This window comes from Mastigoproctus giganteus, chromosome 10 (genome assembly GCF_048544385.1).
Source record: "Mastigoproctus giganteus isolate SK-2022 chromosome 10, ASM4854438v1, whole genome shotgun sequence".
NCBI classification, from domain to species: Eukaryota; Metazoa; Arthropoda; class Arachnida; order Uropygi; family Thelyphonidae; genus Mastigoproctus; species Mastigoproctus giganteus.
In genome coordinates, this window is record NC_143584.1 from 10186127 (window position 1) to 10209176 (window position 23050).

Below are 23050 nucleotides of genomic sequence, written 5' to 3' on the forward strand. Positions count from 1 at the left end.
AGAGATAGTGCAGTGGTCTTAGTTTTCACAGGAGAATAAACTTGCCTTTGCAACAAGTTGCCCTAGTATTGCAAACAGATTGCCTCTCCAAAAGATTAATTGGCCATTTGTTTAAAAGGTGAGACTGCTATGAGAGGCCATTTTAGGACTAAATGGGCCCCCACTAGATCATATATGGCCCTTAGTGACAACACATAGACAAAACAGTTGTAAAGAAGTTGTTCAGTGTGAGCTCCTATGCAGTATATGAAATCAGTTTTCAAAGTTGTAATAGAGCTAAAGCTATCTGTTGAAAGTAGTGCAATACCAGGGCAACTTGTTACAAAGGCAAGTTGTTCTTCTGTGATAATTAAGTCCATTTCATTATCCATATAGTTTAAATCATTCTGCTTATAAAAACAGATGAAAGGACAGGATAATCATTAGAAATGTTTACAGATGTAAATAAGTTCAATTGTTTGTGCTTAATATTTATTGAAATATGTTCCTCTAAAACTGCCCAGCCAATAAGTATATATATCTCTAAAATTGTAAAATTTTAAAATCTGGCATCTCTCAATTCTGAAAGTGTTGAATTTTAATATTTTACTGTATTTATTATTGACCATTTTGTTACTGGTTTTTTTTTTTTTTTTAATTTCCATTTCTTTGAAAGTTCCATTTAATATAATATAATATTCTACTGTTAAACATGAATATGTTTAACAGTAGAATGAATATAATGTTTTTATGAATATAAAAATTTTCTTGATTTAGGAACATAATTTTTGTGATAACATTTTTTTTCCTTTTTAATAAACAGTACGTTAGGAATTTTTGCTATGCTTTATCCAGTATTCCTCACTGTTTATGAATACTACAAATTGGATGTAGTACCAGGACCAGTAAAAAAAGAGTAAGTATTGCATAAATTATTATGATAATAGAATTGACTGTGAGAATATTGATCCTTTTAGCAGTACAGAAAAAAAGGACAGCTTTTATTATGTTTATGCAATTTAGAGTTAACCCCAAGGGGTTAAGCATTTATAGTCTATTTCTTGCAAATTTTTTTCCCATTTGTGACCAGTATATTTAAACTCAAAAAATCAAATATCATTTTCATATTTAAAAATAAAAAAAAAGTGCGAGTTAACTGGCTATTTTGATTAGTTTTATACATAATTTTAGAAGTGCTACAGCATGGCTGGAATTACACATTGCTCATTGACATATTTTCTGTGTGGGCAGTAATACTGTAAGCTAAATAAAATATATTGCATAAAATATCAAATTCATAATTGCAGTTATTTTTTTATAAAAATCTAAAAATATAACTTTCAAGATATTTATAACATAGTTTTTTATTAGTGTTTTTCACTAATTTGTTTTCTGGTTGACAAGCAGTACAGCAAGAACTGTAAAAATAAAATACCATGCTTATAACTGAATTTTTTAAATAATCTTTCTAAAATCATCCAAATTATTTTTTAGGATATTTTATAAAATTAGAAAATGTGTTGCCACAGCACACTTCATCAACTTCATTTCCTACTACATACTTACTGGAAAGAGCCCCCTTCAAAGTTATGCTCACTTGTCCATCGAGTCATAGTTCACTGCAAACAATCACTTTTTCATATAATTTTAATGGTTGGTGTGCTTATTTGCTAAATTATGTTTTGTTTTATTTTCTTAAAGTCTCCATATATTCTTTTAATGTGTATATTATTTACCAAGCTCAATATTATCTACTATCATAACTCTTTCTCCTTCCACACACGTTATGGTCATATTTTGCATAATCAGCTTCAATGGTATATAACAGGGCAAACTTATTTCTGTAGCTTCATCAGCAAGAGCAAAGCAACCACTGAGTGCTTTTAGATTTTTAATGATTAACTACTATTTTTAATTTTTTACTTTTAACTTTTGTTCCTCCTAGCCCTTGGGCTGCTATGACCCTCTAATTTTTATGGGAGCTGTTTTATGTGCAAATTGTGTTACACTTTCCAGTGGACAATATGATCAGGTTGTCACTATGGCAAATCTGATTAGTGGCCCAAGGGAATACCCAAAATTTAGGAATAACAAATTTCAACTTTCTTTACATGATTAACTTTTAATTCCTATATCTGAGGTATCCCCTCACAATGTTAATCAAAATTTTTATGCAGTATGTGAACTTCAGATAACCACTGGAGCTATTTTTGGGCCAAAAGTCAGTAATGCTTTTGAAGTTCTGAATGAGAATTGATTCTCATTCTGTACTTCAATGATGAAGCTAAAGTTAATGTATTAGTTAACTAATAGTGGGCTACTCTACATTTTGGAATTAAAGAAAGGATTTCTTCTTCAGATTATCAATAAATGCTTGGTATGTATTGATAATTTTTTTTGTTTACAAATTTCTTTACATATGCTAGTTAAAATTGCAGTGAAATACCATGGAAAGCTAAAACTACATGTGAAATGGTTTAATGGACAGCTGGGCATAACAACAAAAGCAACTCTTTCAAATGCACACGATGGACAGTAAAGTTGCAGAGTATACTGCAATCACATTTTTCAATTTTACCAAATAAAGAGGATTTTTTTTTTTTTTTTATCAAATTCCCTTTATTAAGTAAAAGGTTAAACTAAAAATGCAAAAAACATAATATTACATACAGGGGAAATGAACTCCCCAGCAGCTCCAAGTATCTTGCAGTGCCAAGGACACAGAAGGACTTACACCAAACTCCTCTGTATGAGTTGTTACTGACGATATACAAGTAATAGGACTGATAAGATATTCCGCTTCTATTAGCCTTTTGAGACTCACGTTGTTATTGTAATAGTCAGATTTTATGCGGTGAACATGTTCAAGGTCCAGACTGGTCCCTACAATCTGGACATCCAAAAGATAGACGGAGTGATCCCTAGCACAAAGGAAGTCTGAATTCCTAGCAACTCTGGAACAACCGATTTTCTACCAGGTTTACTATAGCATTATGTCTTTTAACTCTAACACGGTGTGTTCTATGATATCTTTGTGCTTTGTGGGTGAGCGACGACCACATTGCATCCAGCTCTGCGTTGCCTATCCATACTATGTCCTCGATGTTCTATAGAGGGTAGGAAGGGCAATGATCCTAGTTTTCACTAGGTCAACAAAAGCATGGTCGGATAGCAGTTTGGTTCCGTTACCCACCAGTGTGAGCGAACCTGAATAGAATTTTTGAAACAATAGCCATCATAGGAGCCGTGCAGGAGATCCCTCCCTCTCTTTTTTTATGGATGCTTTAGAATCCGTAAATACATTTCCATCCTTTAACAAATTCTTAGCTGAGCTCAGTTCTTTCTTTATGGATGGCCTTTCAAAAAGAGTAGCATACTAGATCAGAAACAGAGCCCAGTTGCTTCTCTAATCTTTCTTTCTTCAATAAACCATTGTAGCAATGGGATATCTTTCTTTCTTCAATAAACCATTGTAGCAATGGGATACCTAGCCCACATCCACAATGTAAACATAAAAGAATGCATTTACCATGTCATTTCGCAACCTAAGCCATTTCTTAATAGCTAGTCTAACCTTGGTGCCCGGGCATTAAGCCTGGAAGCTGTTAGCCTCTCCAGCACTAAACAATGATAAAATTTAAGCAACAAATATGCCAGAGGATAAACAGCCTCTGCTGGGGTTTTAACGGGGCTTTTTGAAGCTGCCCCAGCAGATCACCCAGGGAGACAGTCGGATAAGATTTACCAGAGACATTGAAGGCTATTCCCAAATATTTCCAGGTCCAATTAATATTGCTCGAGGGTAACCTGGCTTCACCTATTAGTGTCCAACTCTTCTTAACATTGATTCTAAGAACCCTGGCACTGAAGAAATTATTCGCCCGATCTAAAAGGCACTGCAACCCAGATTGTGTGGAAGCCGCTAGGATGAGGTCATCAGCGAAGGCCAAAGTATTCACATTATATTTTCCAAGTTTAAAACAAATATATGAGGGAATTTTACAAAATAATTGGTCTAAAACCAAATTAAAAACGAAAGGTGACAAAGGATCACCTTTGAACCTCATTGAGGTAACACAGAAGTAGTGTAATTTAAAAATATAATTAATAAAAGTTACAGGCAAATGTCTCCTCCGCAGCACCTCAATAATAGCGTGAAAAGAGACACTATCAAACGCTTTACATAAATCAATAGAGGCTAAATGAAGGGCCTTGAGCTTCTTTCTTGCAACATTGATCAAAGATTGTAAAATAATCATATTTTCAGCAGCTCCATCAATTGGAAGAAAGGCTTTCTGTCTGTTATCCAGCTTCATCGTAAATGATGGTCTGCTTGCAAGGATCTTGTGATACATTCTCAATATAACAGAAGACAGCTATTGGTCTGAATTCAGATGGTAATTTTTGAATTGACCTCTTTGGAATAAATATAGTATATGCATCATACAAACACAGGGGAATAAAATCGACCCATAAAAATATGTGCATAAGGTCAATCAAAAGTTTTTTTTGGAATGGATTTTAATTGCGTCAGAGTCACTCCATCAGGACCAGGACTAGATGATAGCAGATCTTAATTCAGCATTAGTAATAGGTTTATAAAGATTTTCCCTTATCACTGGATCTTCATTATAGCCTGCTGGAATATACAAGTCTTCTTCTTCTAAATTATCCCTACAAAAGATGTCTTTCCAAAATTTGAGAAACACTGAGGATTCAACCACTTCTTCAGATGTCTTCACTGGATCCAGAATATCGTGGACACATCTTTTTTGATTTTTACAGTAAAGATGTTGAGTTTTTGCATATTCCCTTTTCAGACGATGTCTACAACAGCCAGACGATGTCTACAATAACAACCAGTTGATGTTGGAAGTATCAACTGGTTGTTGTTGTTGTTTGGTTTTTAGGAGCATTAGCAACAACCATATTGCTCTGGGATATGTGGTGGTCATTCCCTGACCTTTCCGCATCCTCCGTATTTGGTGGTGACAGGCTCGAACCCTGGTCTAATCAAGAAGCATGTGCTATGCACTGCTGCTTCCCACCTGGCTACGGAAGCGCCGGATCAACTGGAGTTTTATTAATAGGTTTGGTTCGAGGAGGCGATATCCCAACAATACTAGATTTAATATAATTATTCAATTCATCAACTTCCAACTTGTAGTCTAGAGCTTCATCCAGAAAGTGTTTAACTTTTTGATGGTCATAAGTCAAAGCAGGAATCTCAGCTATAGAAGCCAGCATTTTATCATGCAATAGCTCCTTGGTTATTGTGGATGGAATACTTTCCCAAGTTTCCTCAGAACCTAATCCTTATAATAATGACCTGTCAAACATGCCATGAACTACTGCACCAGAGGGTGGAGTTGGACTGGCACCACTCGAGGGGATTGCTCATTCCTGGTGGAACCGGCCACCTCCACAGAATCATCCACGATGTGAATCCATTGGAGGTATGCTGTAGGTTGAGTAGGATTTCCCATAGACAAGGGAGCCTCCTTGGGATATCAGATTGTCTAAAAACTAACAATTGGAATAGGACACAAGTTTCTGCCTACCTTTAATCTCATCCAGTGTCCTTGATGGAAACAGAAGTTGCAAGCGCTAATTCAAATTCTTCACACACATCCTCCGCCTGAAGTTGGAGTTTGGCATGGGCGAGCATATGGACTTCTTCATCCGACCATCTGGCCTTTACCCTTGAGGTTACAATTTGGGCATTAGCTTTTTGGATGGGCTCTTCAAGCAGAGATTCCGACCAGATTTGGTAATAAAACAACGATGGCAGATGGAGCACTCAAAAGGATAATAGTGCACTATGACCAAATTAGTAATAAGGATCATTGGTGAGTTTGAGAAACTTAGGGTATCAATTTTGAAGGAAAAGTCAGTTGAAAAATTTAACTATGCAGTGTAGGGATTTGAAGTGCACATATTCCACAATTTAAGGAGTAAAAAATGGGTTGCATTATTTTGCAATTATGTTTTGTAGTGACAATAGTTTGTTTTCTAGCTATTCTCATTACTAAACAAATTAGTAATGAAGGTTGCAGGTGTAAATTTAAATAATCTGAAACCCATATGAATTTCAATCTTTGGAAATGTGTTGATCTCTTTAATGACAGAAGCTGAATGTTAACTCTTAAGGTTTGAGTGAGAGAGCTACTATTATCCAGGGGTTGGCTTACATTGTTAATACCTTTGAAACAGTGGCGTCAATATAGGGCTAATCTGCCATTTCACACATTCAGCATTGTCATTTTGCAATGATGTCATCCATTATATAAATATTATATGGGATATAAATTTGAATAATCCATGTTCCTTTTTAAACTGCAGCAATGCAACAGTGAGAGCCACCCTGTTAGCTTCAAAAGACATTACACAAGCACAAGCACCATGTGCATAATTCAGTATTGTGGGGCCCCATTATCCAGGTTCCCCAGCTATAAGATGCAATTAATTTCTGTTAAGCATTTTTTTTTTTCTCAATTCTTCTTATTTTAGAAAGTGCCACTGCTATGTTCTCTACTCTGAGTCCTAATGTTAAGATATTGTTTTGTCACTAATTAAGACATCTATAATGCAATCCATGAACCAGAGAGTTATAAGTGTTTTGAAGGTGTGTTATTTATGCCTCACTTTTAGAATATTAATTGCAAAAACTGACATGACCAATAAAACAATGTGGAAGATTCTGGAGCATATATAATATTTCTGATTGCATTGAAATGGTAAAATTATTGGACAATCTTGGAAGGAAGTTTCCATTCAGTTGATGAATGGCTGCTGGAAAAAGTTATATCATTATGCTGTTCATGCCTTTGAAGAATTCATTGGTAATTGGATATTAATTGAAATTGCAAATCTTGCAAAGGATGCAAGAACTTTACAAAAATCATATAAAAAATTGCTCAAATCACATGCAGTGCCATTAGGAAATGAGGATCTGGCAGAATTAGACCAGTTAACCATTGAAGAAGAGAGAACTAACATGCATGATATATAGAAATCTCCACAGAAAACGAATTGAGATTACAAGAGGCATTCAGAAAAATTGACAAAGATCTCAAGTATTTTTACAATAATGACCCTCTCAGGATTGTTCTTCTGAGGTTAATGTGAAGTTAAAAAATGTCTTGTCTTGGTATTATACAATTTAATGTGAAAAATTATAACAGAGAGGGAAAAAAAAAAAAAAAAAAAAAAAACACTTAATTTGTTGTTTTAATTCCAAGCAGGTCCTTTAAGAGTAGATCTTCCCCCCCCCCCAAAGTAACCTTGCCTCTCTACCTAATGGTCTTACCCCATCCATCTACATTCATATTCAGAAATTTTAGGTAAAGACCCAGATGCTGTTAAAAGTACATACTTAATAAACTTTTTTTACCATTATTTTTAGTATAATTTATTGTGTGTTAAAGTACAATTAGACCTTTTGTCCTCTATGACAGTATTTTGATTGTGCAATTTGTTTAAAATATAAACAGTATAAGTTGACCTGTGGATAGTAGTTGTTTCTAATGTTGGCATAAACACAAGCACCTTGAAGGCTGACAACTGGCCACCATTATTTAGAGGGACTAAAGTCCTCAAAGATGGAAACTGAATGCAGAGATTCATATGCAAACAGTTTTCAAATTATATAGCAAGTTTTTTTTATTTAATTCTAAAGTATATATTTTAAAATAAGTGAACATTGGGCAAAGGTAATGAAAGCCAACATGAGAACCATGGCAAACTCGTTTCCCACTACCACAGTTTCTCCCTGCATTCTTGGTAAACATATGGTGCATGTTATCAGTAGTGGCAGTGGAAGTTGACAACGATGTATTTATTAGTTTTTTCTCATTATTAAAAGCAGATTATTGGAGTTCATGAGTGTAATGCCTTCGCGGCTGAAATTTACTTATGGGTATACCCTCTGGAATAGAAAAACAACTTCTACAGACGGTGAATGTTATCGATAGTGGTAGTAAAAGTTTGTTTCCTATTGGGGAAAAAACAGCGGAAAGGGGGGGATAAACACCCTAAGACCAAGGCAGTCTGGATGGTGTACCCATAAGTAAATTTCAGCCCACTCATGAACTCCAATAATCTGCTTTTAATAATGAGAAAAAACTAATCAGTACATCATTATTGACTTCTACTGCTACTACCGATTACACGCACCATCTGTGTACCGAGAATGCAAGGAGAAACTGTGGTACCAGGAAATGAGTTTGCCCGGTAAGTTAAGCGAAGTTTCCTGTGGTTCTCTTGTTGGCTTTCTTTACCTTAGCCAAACATTGTTGTTGTTGTTATAACAGTATGTAATTAAAAAACTCAAAAGAATGAAAAATACTCCACTTTTTTTGTTATAGGCCTGATAATGCTGTCTCAGTGTTTGTGGTAATTCCAGTGATTTGTTTTGCATATCAGGTAATATTGACAAGTTAAATATATCTTACAAACAGTTCGGTATCTTATTCTGAATTGTATTGTAGTGAATTCATATGAATTCATATTATATAATATTATGGCATTTTTAAGATGTTATGAAAACAAAATAAATTTCTACCAAAGATAAAATCCTCTAACAGTATTAAATATTTCAGTTTATAAAGAAAATTGGATATTAATCTTACTAAGTCAAGATCTTCACTTTTAAATTGTAGATTATTTCTCTCTAGCAAAACTAAAAGCAACTGTAAAATTTCTCTCTAATAAAACTAAAATAACTGTAAAAGAGATTTGAATTTTTTAAGTATTACTATAATAGTATAAAAAATCTTTTATATTTTACACAGAAGTATTGCTGCAATAATGATAATCAGGCAGTAGTGCCAGATAAAATATACAGGGTACAAATTGGGCTGCCTGACTCCTCAGGCTTCCCTTGGTGGTGGACTTGCTGTTATAGCAATTTCACCACTGGCATTTTTCCAGTTTGTACTATGCATCAATAAAATCAGTGTGGGTACCTTCATTTTTATGACAGAATAACAAATCACATCCAGTGAGTGCAACACTGGTCATGTAATTTTTACAAACTTATAATTAGGCAATGTGTTTGTAGTAATAATAGTAATAGTGGCATGTGATGCAAGAAAGCAAGCATATCAGCTTATGTAGCATCAGTCTTCAGGTGCCTAGTCTCCAGCTGCTGCAATTTGCAGAACTTAAGCCTTTCTCGCTAAGAGGACCCCCTTTGTTCCCCTCACCAATCTTGTTGCCCTTCTCTGTAAATGCTCAATGGTCGTGGCCTGACCATTGCCTTATACAAAGGGATAATCAATTCCTTTTCCCTACGAGCAAAATTCCTGTATATCATTGACAATGACCTGCTCCGGCAGCCTGTCTGCACTGCTCAGAAAACTTCATATCTGACTGCACAATTACTCCCAGATATTTTTCATTTTCTACCACCATAAGTGTAGTACACAATTGGTACGTTTCTCTGGGATTACTCCTATCCATATGCAGTGCTTTGTATTTGTCAATGTTAAACTTCAGTTGCCAATTCTCAGCCCATCTACCCAAATTTTCTAGATCCTGTTGCAGTAGCACACTGCCATTAACAACCCCGCCAACCTTTATATCATCTTCAAACATCAACATTAAGCCTGATGTACCTTCTTCAATATCATTGATGAATATACAAAACGACAGTGGGCCCAATACCAAACCCTGGGGGTCTCCACTAATAACATTAGTTCACAAAGAGCAGCATTCATTGATTACCACTCTCTATCTTCTCCCACTCAACCACCTTTTTATCCATTGTAACAACTTACACTTAAACTTAATTCTGCTCCAAATTGTACAGTAGTCTTCCATGCGCAATAGTGTCAAAAGCTTTCCAGAAATCCAAGTATATGATATCAAAATTATCTTTTTGCATCCAGTTCCTTTGTAACCATATCATAGTATCCAATAAAATTTGTCAGACAAGACTTTCCCTTAACGACCCCATGCTGTGTCTGAATTATTACTGCAGTCTTTTCTAGATGATTGTGCAATGCATCTTTAACCGGTGACTCCATTATTTTCCTCGGAACAGAAGTTAAACTGACTGGTCTGTAATTACTTGTTTCACCTTAGATCACCCTTTGTGAATTGGGGATACATTTTCACATCATCAGTCCATTGGGACTTCCCCCTGAGTCCAAGGATGCTCTCATAATTATGGCTAAGTGTTTGCTTACTTCCTTTGCCTTTAATATAACTGTATAGATTCCATCCACCCCAGGTGCCTTTCTTATGTTTAACTTCAACAATTTCTCCTCCACTTTGCTCTCAGTTATTACAAAATCATTAAGCACCCTGTACAGTTTGATAAACTTCTGGCATTTTCCTCCCTTAGTAACTCCTCATGTGTAAATGTAAATTCAAAATACTTATTCAGATTATTAGCTATCTGAGCAGGATCATCAACAGTCATACAGTTTTCAAAAAATTTAGCATTAGCATTAGTAGAGGCATTTGATGCAAGAAAGCAAGCTTATGCAGCATCAGCCAAAAAAAAAAAAAGAAAAAAAAAAAAAGTAACATAAATAAATAAAAATAACCACTTCCACTTCACCCCTCTGTTCGTTCGAAATACCTGTCCAGCTGAGCCTTAAACTTATTTAGGCTATCAACTTCCACGACAAGGGATGGAAGTCTGTTCCACCCACCAACCACCCGCTGGCTAAAGGCAAATTTCCGCACATCTATCCTACATCTGTCTTTCCTCAATTTGAATTTATGCCCTCTCAGGTGATTTTTCTGAGCTAGAGGAAGAATCCCATCAGCATTGAGCATGCTCAAACCATTCAAGGCTTTGTACACCTCTATCAGATCACCCCGCTGGTGCCTAGTTTCCAGACACTGTAATTTGCAAAACTTAAGCCTTTCTTCGTAAGAGAACCCCTTTGTCCCATTCACCAATCTAGTTGCCCTTCTCTGTACTCGTTCCAGCAGCTCTACATCCTTCCTGAAATGAGGCCTCCAGGCCTGTATACAGTACTCTAGGTGTGGCCTGACCATTGCCTTATACAAGGGAATAATCACCTCCTTATCCCTGCTAGAAAAATTCCTATATATCATTGACAATACACCATGAGCTACTCTTGCAGCTCGTCTGCACTGCTCAGAGAACTTCATATCTGCCTGCACCACCACCCCCAGGTCCCTTTCATTCTCTACCACTGTCAGTGTAGTACCACAGAGTTGATACGTTGCTCTGGGGTTGCTGTTTCCCATATGTAGTACTTTACATTTGTCAATGTTAAACTTCATTTGCCACCTCGAAGCCCATCAGCTCAACCTTTCCAAATCCTGTTGCAGCAGCATAGTGTCAGTAGTGTCCTTGACAACCCTGCCAACCTTCGTATCGTCTGCAAACTTGGACATTAAGCCTGATATACCATCATCAATATCATTTATAAATACAGAAAACAATAAAGGCCCCAATACTGAACCCTGAGGGACTCCACTAATAACATTAGTCCACGATGAGCAGTGTCCATTGATTACCACTCTCTGTCTTCTCCCCCTCAACCACCCCTTTATCCATAGCAGCAACTTGCCTCCAATGCCACACTGCTCCAATTTGTGCAGCAGTCTTCCATGTGCAACAGTATCAAAAGCCTTTCTAAGATCCAAGTATATAATATCAAAGTTATTCCCTGCATCCAGTTCTTTTGTGACTGCATCATAGTATCCAATCAAATTGGTCAGGCAAGACTTCCCCTTAACAAAACCATGCTGTGTCCTAGCTATAACTGAAGTCTTGTCTAGATGATCCTGCAGTGCTTCTTTCACCAGTGCCTCCATTAATTTTCCGGGAACAGAAGTTAAACTCACAGGTCTATAATTACTTGTGTCAGCCTTTGATCCCCCTTTGTGAATTGGGGTCACATTTGCACATCTCCAGTCAATGGGTACCTCCCCTGAGTCCAAGGAAGCTCTCATAATTATGGCTAAGGGTTTGCTTACCTCCTTTGCTGCCTCCTTTAATATAACTGGATAGATCCCATCCACCCCAGGTGCCTTTCTTGTGTTTATCTTCAACAATTTCTCCTCCACTTTGATCTCAGTTATTACAAGATTCTCTAGCTTACTGCTAGAGTTGAATACACCTCTGGCATTCCCCTCGCTGAATAACTCCTCATGTGTGAATGTCGATGCAAAATATTCATTTAGTTTGTTAGCTACCCGAGCAGGGTCATCAACAGTTGACCTATCAATATCAAGTGGACCAATCTGATTCATCCCCTTCCTTCTAGAGTTTACATAAGTAAAGAACTCTTTGCTGTTTTTCTTCGCATCCCTTGCCAAGGATCTCTCGTAATCTGCCTTCGCCTGCCTAACCTCCTTTGTAACTTGGTTACAGATCAACTTGTATCTATCATAGGCGTCCGTGTCACGTGTTAATTTGTATGTATCCCATGCATTTTTCTTCTCTGCCATATGACTCATTAGTTCATCTGACAACCATTTAGGCCTAAACCTTGAACAATATTTCTTAGTTGGTATGTAAAGCCTAGTAGCTTCCACGATAAGTTCTTTGAATGCTTCCCATTTTGAATTTGCTGTTGGCAATATCATCAGTTGATCCCACTGTATAGAATTTAAATACTGTCTCAGTCCATTGTAGTCGCCTTTACGAAAGCAATACCCCTTCCCTTTACCCCTAATGGTAGTTACCTCTTTGAGTAACTCCCACTTCAGCACACTGTGATCACTGCCACCAAGTGGTTCATTTATCTGCAGATTCTTAATGCATGAAGAATCACTACTGATAATCAAATCAAGAGTATTACTCCCTCTAGTTGCCTCCCGAACATGCTGATGTAGAAAACAATCATCCAATAAATCCACAAAAGCCTTGCTACTGTGTGAGTGACCAGCCCCCAAATTCCAGTCAATATCTGGGAAATTAAAATCCCCCATTATAAGACTCTCTGATTTACTGGCCCACTCTATTTCTCCGAACAGTTTCTTATTATACTCATCAGAGTCATTAGGCCTATAGCACACTCCTACTCTCAATTTTGATCTCCCAATGCTTATGTCACACCAAACTGACTCGACACTGCACTGTCCAGCGATGTCGACTGGCTTCACTTCCTTGGATTTTATGTGTTTTTTAACTAATAGCATAACCCCTCCTCCCTTCCTATCCTGTCTATCCTTTCTGTAGACATTGTACTCCCCAAATTCCAGTTCTGCATTTCTTATATCTGTGTGACACCACGTCTCTGAAATCCCCACAATATCTGCCTTTGATGTTTTGAGCAATACCTCAAATTCATCAAATTTATTTACTAAACTCCTAGCATTGGTGTACACACAAGTATACATGCACCTGTTCTTTTTCTTAGCTACCCTAACACAACCCATGTGTTTACTTGTACCCCAATGATTCCCAGCAGTCTCTGAAATATCCTGCATCTTATTTTCCAGGCTGCGGCTCATTCCAATAGAAGCAGTGCAAGAATCACTTTCACCTCTGCCAGTGGCTACTGTTAATCTATTAGTCCTTGTTTTACCATTATACCATCGATATTCAGTGGACCAATCTGATTCAACCCCTTCCTTCTAGAGTTTATGTAAGTAAAGAAGTCCTTGCTGTTTTTCTTAGCATCCTTTGCCAAAGATTTCTCGTAATCTGCCTTCGCTTGCCTAACCTCCTTTGTGATTTGATTACAGACTAGCTTATATCTGCCATAGGCTTCTGTATCATCTGATAATTTACATGCATCCCATGCATTTTTCTTCTCTGCTACAAGTCTCATTAGTTAATCTGACATCCATGTAGGCCTAAACTTTGAACAGTATTTCTTAATCAGTATGAAAAGCCTAGTAGCTTCCACGATTAGTACCTTGAATGCTTTCCACTTAGAATTTGCTGTTGGTATCATCATCAGTTTGTCCCGCTGTACAGAATTTAAAAACTGTTTGAGACCACTGTAGTCACCTTTATGGATCAAAAACCCCTCCCTTTACCCCTGATGGTAATTATATCTTTAAGTAAATCCTATATCAGTACACTGTGATCACTGCCACCTAGTGGTTCCTTTATCTGCAAATTCTTTATACACGAATAATCACTGCCAATAACCAGATCAAGAATATTACCCTCTCTGGTTGCCACTCGAACATGCTGCAGAAAACAATCATCCAATAAATCCACAAAAGTCTTGCTAGTGTGCAAGTGACCAACCCCAGGGGCTCACATTTGGTGAGTATGGGCTTGGCAAACCCAGAGTCCTGAGCTGGATATCATCATTCTTCTTTCTTGCTTTCTTGGTGATTCCCTCTTCTACTTCTCTCTCTCTCAGGGTAACACGGGATTTTTTTTTTTTTTTTTTTTGGCTGGTGCAGCATAAGCCTCAGGCTTCCTTGCACCTTATGCTAATAATAATAATAACCATAACCCAAAAGTTCCAGTCAGTATCTGAGAAGTTAAAATCCCCCATTATAACACAATCTGATTTACTTGGCCCATTCTATTTCTCTGTACAACTGTTCATTGTACTCATTAGAGTCATTAGGTTTATAACACACTCCTCTCATTTTTGTCTTTCCAATGCTTATGTCACACCAAACTGACTCAACATTGCACTGTCCATATATGTCAACTGGATGCATTTCCTTAAATTTTATGTTTTTCTTAATTAACAGCGTAATCCCTTCTCCCTTCCTATCCTGTCTGTCCTTTCTGTACATATTGTACTCCTGAAATTCCAATTCTGCACTGCTTATATCTGTGTGACACCAAGTCTCTGATATCCCAACAATATCTGCCTTTGATGTCTTGACCAGCACTTCAAATTTATTTACTATACTTCTAGCGTTGGTGTACATGCAAGTATACATGCACCTGTTCTTATTCTTAGCTATCCTAACATAGCCCATGTATTTATTTGTTTCATGATGACTCCCACCTGTCCCTGAACCCCCAGCACCACACTCTCCAGGCCGCTGCTCATTCTAATAGAAGCAGTGCAAGAATCACTTTCACCTCTGCCTGTGGCTACTGTTAACCTTTTAGTCTGTGAATCCTCCCAAGCTAGTATAAACATTAAATCATTAAACAAGAACAAACTGTTTGTTCTTGTTTGTGGTTTTCCCCACAAATAATTATCACAGCAGGTTTAGACTTTTGGGATGCTGTTCCAGTGGTGCAACTAAAGAAGATGCACCCTAGGTTATCCACGTGTTACACAGATACACTCACAAAATTGCATAATGGATGAGTATCCCATCCTGTTGAAAGAAACCTTTCCAAGAAGATTTAACTGGGCTTCCCCATTTGTAACACATATGGTGGCACAGAGCATGACAGAACTAACAATTTATTTTTTATATCTGAAAAAATAATTTTTTTTATATTCTTCTTGCAGTATACTACATTTTTTTTATATTTGTTATTTTCAAAAAAAATCAAAATTTTTATTAATTCTGTTAGAAAAAAATTCACTGAAAACATAAAATAGAACATGAAACTATTAATCACTTCCATTTTAAAGTTCATAAAATGTTAAAATTAAACTAATACGTGTACATGTACTGCTATGTTTTACTAGTTTCACTTAAAAACTCTATATAAACAAACATATTTCCAAAACTACTCAAGTAAAACTTGTATGAATTTAGGAAGCTGATCTCAAAACGGCAATAGCACACAACAGATATTTTTCAGGTAGGCATGTAAAGCCTTAGGCCACCACCAATGGGTTAGGTATTCCAATTATGGCACCAACCAGTCCCTCAACATGAAATAAATAAATGAGCTGATTCATGAGGCCCCTCGATGAAGTATGAATCAGAATTGTCTATCTGATATTGCTGCCAGGATCATTATGTGTAATAGGCTGTGTTCCACCTTCTAGCAAAAATATGAATTTTATTTACTCCAGAAGGAAGCATCCTTTAATTTTGAATGCTGATTTCATCAGAATCAGCATTTATCAGAAAAAAGGGTGTTGCTACGGTTTGTAACTGTGTCAAAGGTGTACTCTAAATATTGTGTATAGGTTTCCTGTCTCTTGCATATTGGTGCTGTGAAATTTGTTCACAAATGATGATTAAAATAGTTTGACATGATAGGTTTCAGTATGTCCCTACCTCCTCCAATTCGATTTTATTCTGAAATCAGAAATTACAATTTATATTGGGACCCCTTGATGTGTTTATAAAATGGCATTTCCACACAATGTACAGTGGCAATAAACAACTGTTAAAACGTGGTTGTACATATATAAGGTGAGCATTAAATAATTTCCCATGATGAATTTTAAATTTTATAAGTGGATGTTTGTATACCACAAGGGAACATGTATTGAAATCTGCTTGAGACAAAGTATTCAGTCTTATTCAGGTGTTTGATGTGGCCACATTCATCATCAGTTATTAAGGCTAGTTGAAAAACAGTGATGGAGATAAATATCAAAATCTCTCTCCCCCCCCCTTCCCACCCCTCCTCCCTTGCTCTCCTAACTGTGTTTTAATTCTAATGAAATCAAAAGCTTGGTTTTATGAAGTCTTCGATAAGTCCCATAGCCAAAAGTCAAAGAGGCTTAAATTGGAGCTTTGCAGAGACCATTTAATTATCAAAACATTGGCCGATGAGATTACTGCCAAATTCATTCTTGAGAAGACTGGTTACACTGGGATAGAAATGAGTTGGCAGTCAATTTTGCTGGAATATGGTTCTATAAAGGAACCTTCATTAATCCAATATTAATTCAGACAAAATGATGTTTGACAAAATTCTACATGTTGTTCCCTAGTTACAGTAACAGTTCTGAGTATGCCATTGACTTCTTCCTAAAAGAGATATGGACCAAACAAAAATTGCAACATAAAGCCACACCAGGCAGTAACCTTTTCATTGTGAAAGGAGTTTTAATAGAAGTTCTCCCTTCTTCAGACAATACAAATGTGGGTGCTGATTGTGCGGTGAAGGTAGAAATGAGGTGCACTGTGCACACGGCGCCTCCGTAGCCAGGTGGGCAGGAGCAGCAGTGCGTAGCACACGCTTCTTGATTAGTCCGGGGTTCGAGCCCGTGACCACCAAATACGGAGGATGCGGAAAGGTCACGGAATGACCACTGCATATCTCCGGAGCAATATGGCCTTAGTTGCTAATGCTCCTAAAAACCAAATAACAACAACAACAACAGCACTGTGCACAAAACGTTTGCTAGCCAGTCTGGGTTTTCATCTAATCAACACATATGTTAGAAAATTCCATCCTACTCACATGATCAAAAATTCAAAGTTATTGATTTAAAAAAATTTTCCATTTTTAATCTTTTACACATGTAGCCTTAATCATTGCCTTGACTTAAAACTGTGTAATCTCTCTATAGAATATCTAGGCATAGAGTGATATTACTAGCGCAAATGTCTAAACGTGATATTTAAGTAATTTCTTGAATGGCGGGATATTTTCTAAGCTGTCTGATCAGAGGTTGTTGGCCTACCATGGGCATCATGCACACTTCCCATCCTTTCAAATTATTTTATGAGGGCAGTGAGTGGGAAATGGTCCAGATTTTTTTCCCTTAACCTTTTCTTTCTTCTATAGACATTAAGGCATTTCAGGGAAAAAGAAACACTTATAGTAACAAATGATATGGGTTGTACATTCTGCAGTGTTAATCATTTTATAGAAATTAAACAGTAGGCAATATTCATCCAGCAATAACGTTAACAGTTTGTCAGTTATTAATAATTTTAGATATTGAATAGCAGACACAATATTCATCCAGTCTATCACCAGATTGTTTTTTATATGTGTTCCCTATTGATTAGCCAATATTGACTTAAAAAAATTTTAATTCATAGTGAAGGGCTATTCTCTGCTAAGTAATTGGGATTATAAATGTGATGGCGATGCTCTATGACAATCTCTTAATTTCGTAATACTGAAATACTGGTATAGTTATTTTTTCAAAAATACTGGTATTTTTGAAAAAATACCAGTATTTTTGAATGTGTGCGGGTTTAACTACAAAGGACATAAAATGTAACATTACAAGTAGAGTACAGATTTACAACAATCTCCATGGGAAATTGGTTATTAAATGAAGGCAATATTTCAAACATACAACTCAATGTAGCATTTTTACATAAATTTTATGGAATTTATTTCTTGTTTATTTTAAAAACAATTTTATGTTAATGTTCAGTAGTTATTTAATACGTAAACTCTATTCCCAGTGATACACTTTCTCAGTTTTATGCATAATAAGCTTAATTTCCTAAGTCGAATTTTTTTTTTTGCTGAAAATAATAAAAAGAAGAAACAAAAACATGCTCAATCAGAGTTGAATGTGAGCCCATAAATTAACAAATGACATGTGCTAAAAACTAAACTACCCTCTGTTTATCTAAATCTTATTTAACTGAACTCATTTATACACAGCACATTGCACTATTTGAGAATATACAAAGGAATTTACCTTTATTCTGTCTCATAGGAATTATTCTTATCCTATTCTCCTATAATACCAATGAATTAAAAATGATAGTTTAAAACTCAAAATGTGTTCCTCACCTTCAGCCCATGAATGATTCAATACCCCAGGATCGCAGCTGAAGATCCCAGAAATATCAAACCCCATGCAACTTCTAGTGATGGAAGCAATTATGTCAGAAAAACCGCAGCACTAAAAATATATGTTAGAAATGTACATTAAAAATTAATACAATAAAATAAAATACTATTTGTTACCATAATACATTAAAACACTCATTGATATCTACTGCCATGCCATAATTTTCAAAAACCAACCACTGACACTCTTAACTCCAAAAATTATCATTGTCTCATTCAATTAGGTATTTTTTTAAATAAAAATTAATTAACTAGTTAATATCCTGAACTCAAAATAAAACTCATAATAAAACTCATTTTTCCTCAAAGCCAGAAATGCATTCATACCAGTGGTAAAATTCCATAAACATAAGATGCAAAAATGGATGATGGGTGAGGTAAGATACAAGCATAGAACAGTTACAGACAATCACATGGTTCCAATTTGTATGAGAATTATAAGAGAATAATAACTAACAAAGCCACAGGTGGGTTAAAAGCTGATTATGAGAAAGCATTAGCAAAGTAGTTCTTTTCATATGTGAATACAAGAAAGAAGCAAGTATATCCAATGGTCCAGTAACTGGTTACAGTGCAATAATCCATAGAAAGCTGGTAAAACAAATACTACTCATTGATAACTTACAGTTGAAAGCAAGTGTGAAACTCTAGGGAATGTAAGGAATCAGACTGCTGTAAAATAAAATCACATAATGATCTCATAGAAGTGTTTGTTAGAAAAGGTACCGAGATTAAAATAGGACAGGACTACACAGTAAGACAGTATATATTCAGTTGTTACTAAAAAGGCTGTGTGTGAATGTATCAAACCACTGGAATTGTCATTGAGAATGTCAGTGGAATCTGGGAAGATTTCCTTGGACTGGAGAAGTGCTAATGTCTCCCCAATCCATAAAGGTGGTGCTAAAGAGGAGGGAGGTAACTATAGGAAGTGTCTGTAGTTAAGAATGCAGTTCAGAACCATCTTGACTAGAATGGTATCTTGAATAGATTCCAGCATGGGTTTATTAAGGGGAGGTCATGCCTGGTCAATCTGGTAAATTACTATGATATAGTCATTAAGCAGTTGACCCAAGTAACATTTTGCAATTTTATATCTAGACTTTAGTAAAACTTTTGAAGGTCTCTGATGAAAGGTTGCTGTATAAACCGGAAGAAGTTAGAGTTACTGGTTAGATCCTACATTGGATTTCAGGCAGACTAAAAGATAGGAGACAGTGAGTTGTCATATAAATGGTTATGCATTCGGGGAACAGAGATCTTGGGGGTTACATATAAGCTACAGGAAGGGCAGCTAAGAGTGGTTCAGGACATAAAAAGACTTAGGTACTATGATTCATCCTGACTTGAAATTTTCCATGAAATGTAAACAGGTGGCTAGGAAGGCCATGTCCTGCCTGTGATTTATAGGGTCTTTGCTAGTAGGGATCCTACATTGGATTTCAGGCAGACTAAAAGATAGGAGACAGAGAGTTGTCATATAAATGGTTATGCATTTGGGGAACAGAGATCTTGGGGGTTACATATAAGCTACAGGAAGGGCAGCTAAGAGTGGTTCAGGACATAAAAAGACTTAGGTACTATGATTCATCCTGACTTGAAATTTTCCATGAAATGTAAACAGGTGGCTAGGAAGGCCATGTCCTGCCTGTGATTTATAGGGTCTTTGCTAGTAGGGAGAAGGACATCATTATCTCTCTTTACAAGGTGATGGTTAGACTGTATTTGGAATATTCCATTCAAGCATAGAGACTACACTTTAAAAAAAAAAAAAATAGATCTTCTGGAGAGAGTTCAGAAAATGCAACCAGATTGATGACAAGTGCAAATTGATGTGCATATGAAGAATAGCTTAGGTGTGGACTGCAAAATTTGACAACTAGGCATCTAAGGGTTGATCTAATTGATGTGTATAAGACACTGAAGGGATTGAGTGAAATGAATGAGGAAGGTCTGTTTTCCCTTGTATGAGAGAGGCAAATCAGGGGACACAAATATAAAACCTCTGTGAAACAGAAGACTGGATTTCATGAAGTTCACCCATGAACAGTGAGGTTGTTGAACATTGAAATAGGTTGCCTCCCAATGTAGTGTCCAGTTTATTTTTGGCTGATGAAGAAATAATTTTCTTCCTTGCATAATTTAACCCTACTAATACTAAGATCATAAACAAATATATTTGGGAATAGTTTCTGATAATGTATAAAAGTATTAGCACTGGCAACTCATGCAAGAAAGCAAGCTTGTACAGCATCAGCAAAAAAAAAAAAAAAAAAAAAAAACACTTTTTATATTACTTGTCCATCCCTTCTGATAGTTTATCTAGTTCTTCCTTGAATAAATTCAAGGAAGAACTAGATAAAATATTAGAAACAACCAACTCACTTCTATAACACCAGATGATATTATAGAAGTGAGTTGTTCCTTCCAACGATCAGAACTCCTTGCAGGTGCCTAGTCACTAGACACTGCACTTTGCAGAACTGAAACCTTCTTGGTAAGAGAACCCTTTTGCTTCCCTCATTAATCTTATTGTTCTTCTCTTGACCTTTTCTGATGGGTCTACATCCTTCCTAAAATGGGATTTCTAGATCTGTATGCAGTACTTAGGTCACACAAGTTGTGACCTAAATACCTTGTGCCTTATACAGCAGGATAATAACCTCCTTATCCTGCTGGAAAAATTCCTCTATAGATTTTTGTTATAAGGTGGCCATCAGTTAATCACAGTAGACTGTTACATGTGCTTCTATTGCAGTGACTAATATCATAGAAGTTTTGTTGACTTTTGTACTACAGTAGGGGAAAGAGGGGTACGTGTAATTGTTGTATACTTCATATTATAAAATTTTGGCCTAAGAAAATCCCTTTTAAAAACATAATGCACTTTCTAAACATAGAAATGGGAAGTTATAGAGAATACTTGCTCCACAAATAGGGTTAGTACCAGAGTCTAATTGCAAAGTCATAGGATCCAGGACATCATGGGAATGAACTACTGGAAATAAGCAGATCCATGTTAAATTAGTATTAGTAAAATGAAAAAATGAAATGGCCACATGGTGCAAGGAAACATATGGCTTATGCTGCACCAACCAAAAAAAATAAAAATATATATAATAATAAGAAGAAAATTTAAAAAAATAAATAAAAATAATAAATAAGAGAAAAAGAAATAGACAACCTATGCATTTTCCTCCTCCCGTAGCTAATTATCCAGCTGACCTTTGAATTTCCCCAAACTGTCAGCCTCTACCACCCATGTAGGTAACTTATTCCAGTAATTTATAACTCGCTGGCTAAAATAAAAATTCCTGCAATCCAGCCTAAACATCTCCCCCCATAACTTGAATTTTTGGCCTCTAGTTCTAGAATCATTTATAACCATGAAAATTTCATCCTCATTCATTTTACTTATGCTTCTCAGAGCCTTAAACATCTCAATCAAGTCTCCTCTAAGGTGCCTAGTTTCCAAGCTCTGCAACCCACATATTTTAAGACTTTCTTCATATGGATGCCCTTTTGCCAATCTCACCAGGCGAGTAACCCATCTTTGGACCCTTTCAAGAAGCACAATGTATTTCTTTAGTTCCGGTCTCCATATCCAATCTGTTTGCTTATTATGTTTTTCAATATACTGTAATAATAGCAAGTACAGAACAATCAGGCGCCTCCGTAGCCAGGTGGGAAGGAGCAGCAATGTGTAGCACATGCTTCTTGATTAGACCGAGGTTCGAGCCCATCACCACCAAATACGGGGGATGCGGAAAGGTCAGGGAATGACCACCGCATATCTCGGAGCAATATAGCCTTAGTTGCTAATGCTCCTAAAAAACAAATAACAAACAAACAAACAAACAGAACAATCACCTGTCTTCCAACAATGTACAAGATATTGATCAGCTGCATAACCAAGATGATATCAAACCACTTGGAGAGCCAAAACATTATCGCTGATCAGCAGAAGGAATGTAAGCAGATGAGCAAAGGGTACAAGGAGTAATTGACCACTGATGTGGCAGTTATGGAGCAACCATACAAGAAGCACACATGGTCTACACTGACTACTGCAAGGCCTTAGACTCTATGCCCCATAGCTGGCTGTTAGAGACACTGAAGATCTCTCAATCTGACACACTCCTTAGACGTAACCATAGCGAAATGGACCACCACCATCAAGGTCAAGAACTTTGTGACCAGATGATCGCCATCAGAAGAGGAATCTTCCAAGGAGATGCTCCGAGCCCAATGCAGTTCTCTCTAGTACTCAACCCACTGTCTACCATGCTCACAACAGAAAGTATAGATATACCCTGAAGGAAGAACCTGTACACCCTCTCTCTCTCTCTCTCTCTCTCTCTCTCTCTCTCTCTCTCTCTCTCTCTCTCTCTCTCTCTCTCTCTCTCTCACTTGATGTACATAAATGACATCAACTTCTATGCGGCAACCAAGAAGCAACTCCACAGCTATTGC

General features: G+C 36.6%; 1 protein-coding gene across 1 annotated transcript in view; it reads left to right on the forward strand.

The window, feature by feature from the left end:
• The window catches only part of LOC150078678 (sodium-coupled neutral amino acid transporter 7-like), a 197634-nt gene that overhangs the window by 158110 nt on the left and 16474 nt on the right, over positions 1 to 23050 (forward strand). The window contains exons 5-6 of the mRNA XM_090383493.1: positions 803 to 895; positions 8346 to 8403. Of these exons, the coding sequence (XP_090239619.1) occupies positions 803 to 895; positions 8346 to 8403 (151 nt within the window). The remainder of the gene's footprint in view (positions 1 to 802; positions 896 to 8345; positions 8404 to 23050) is intronic.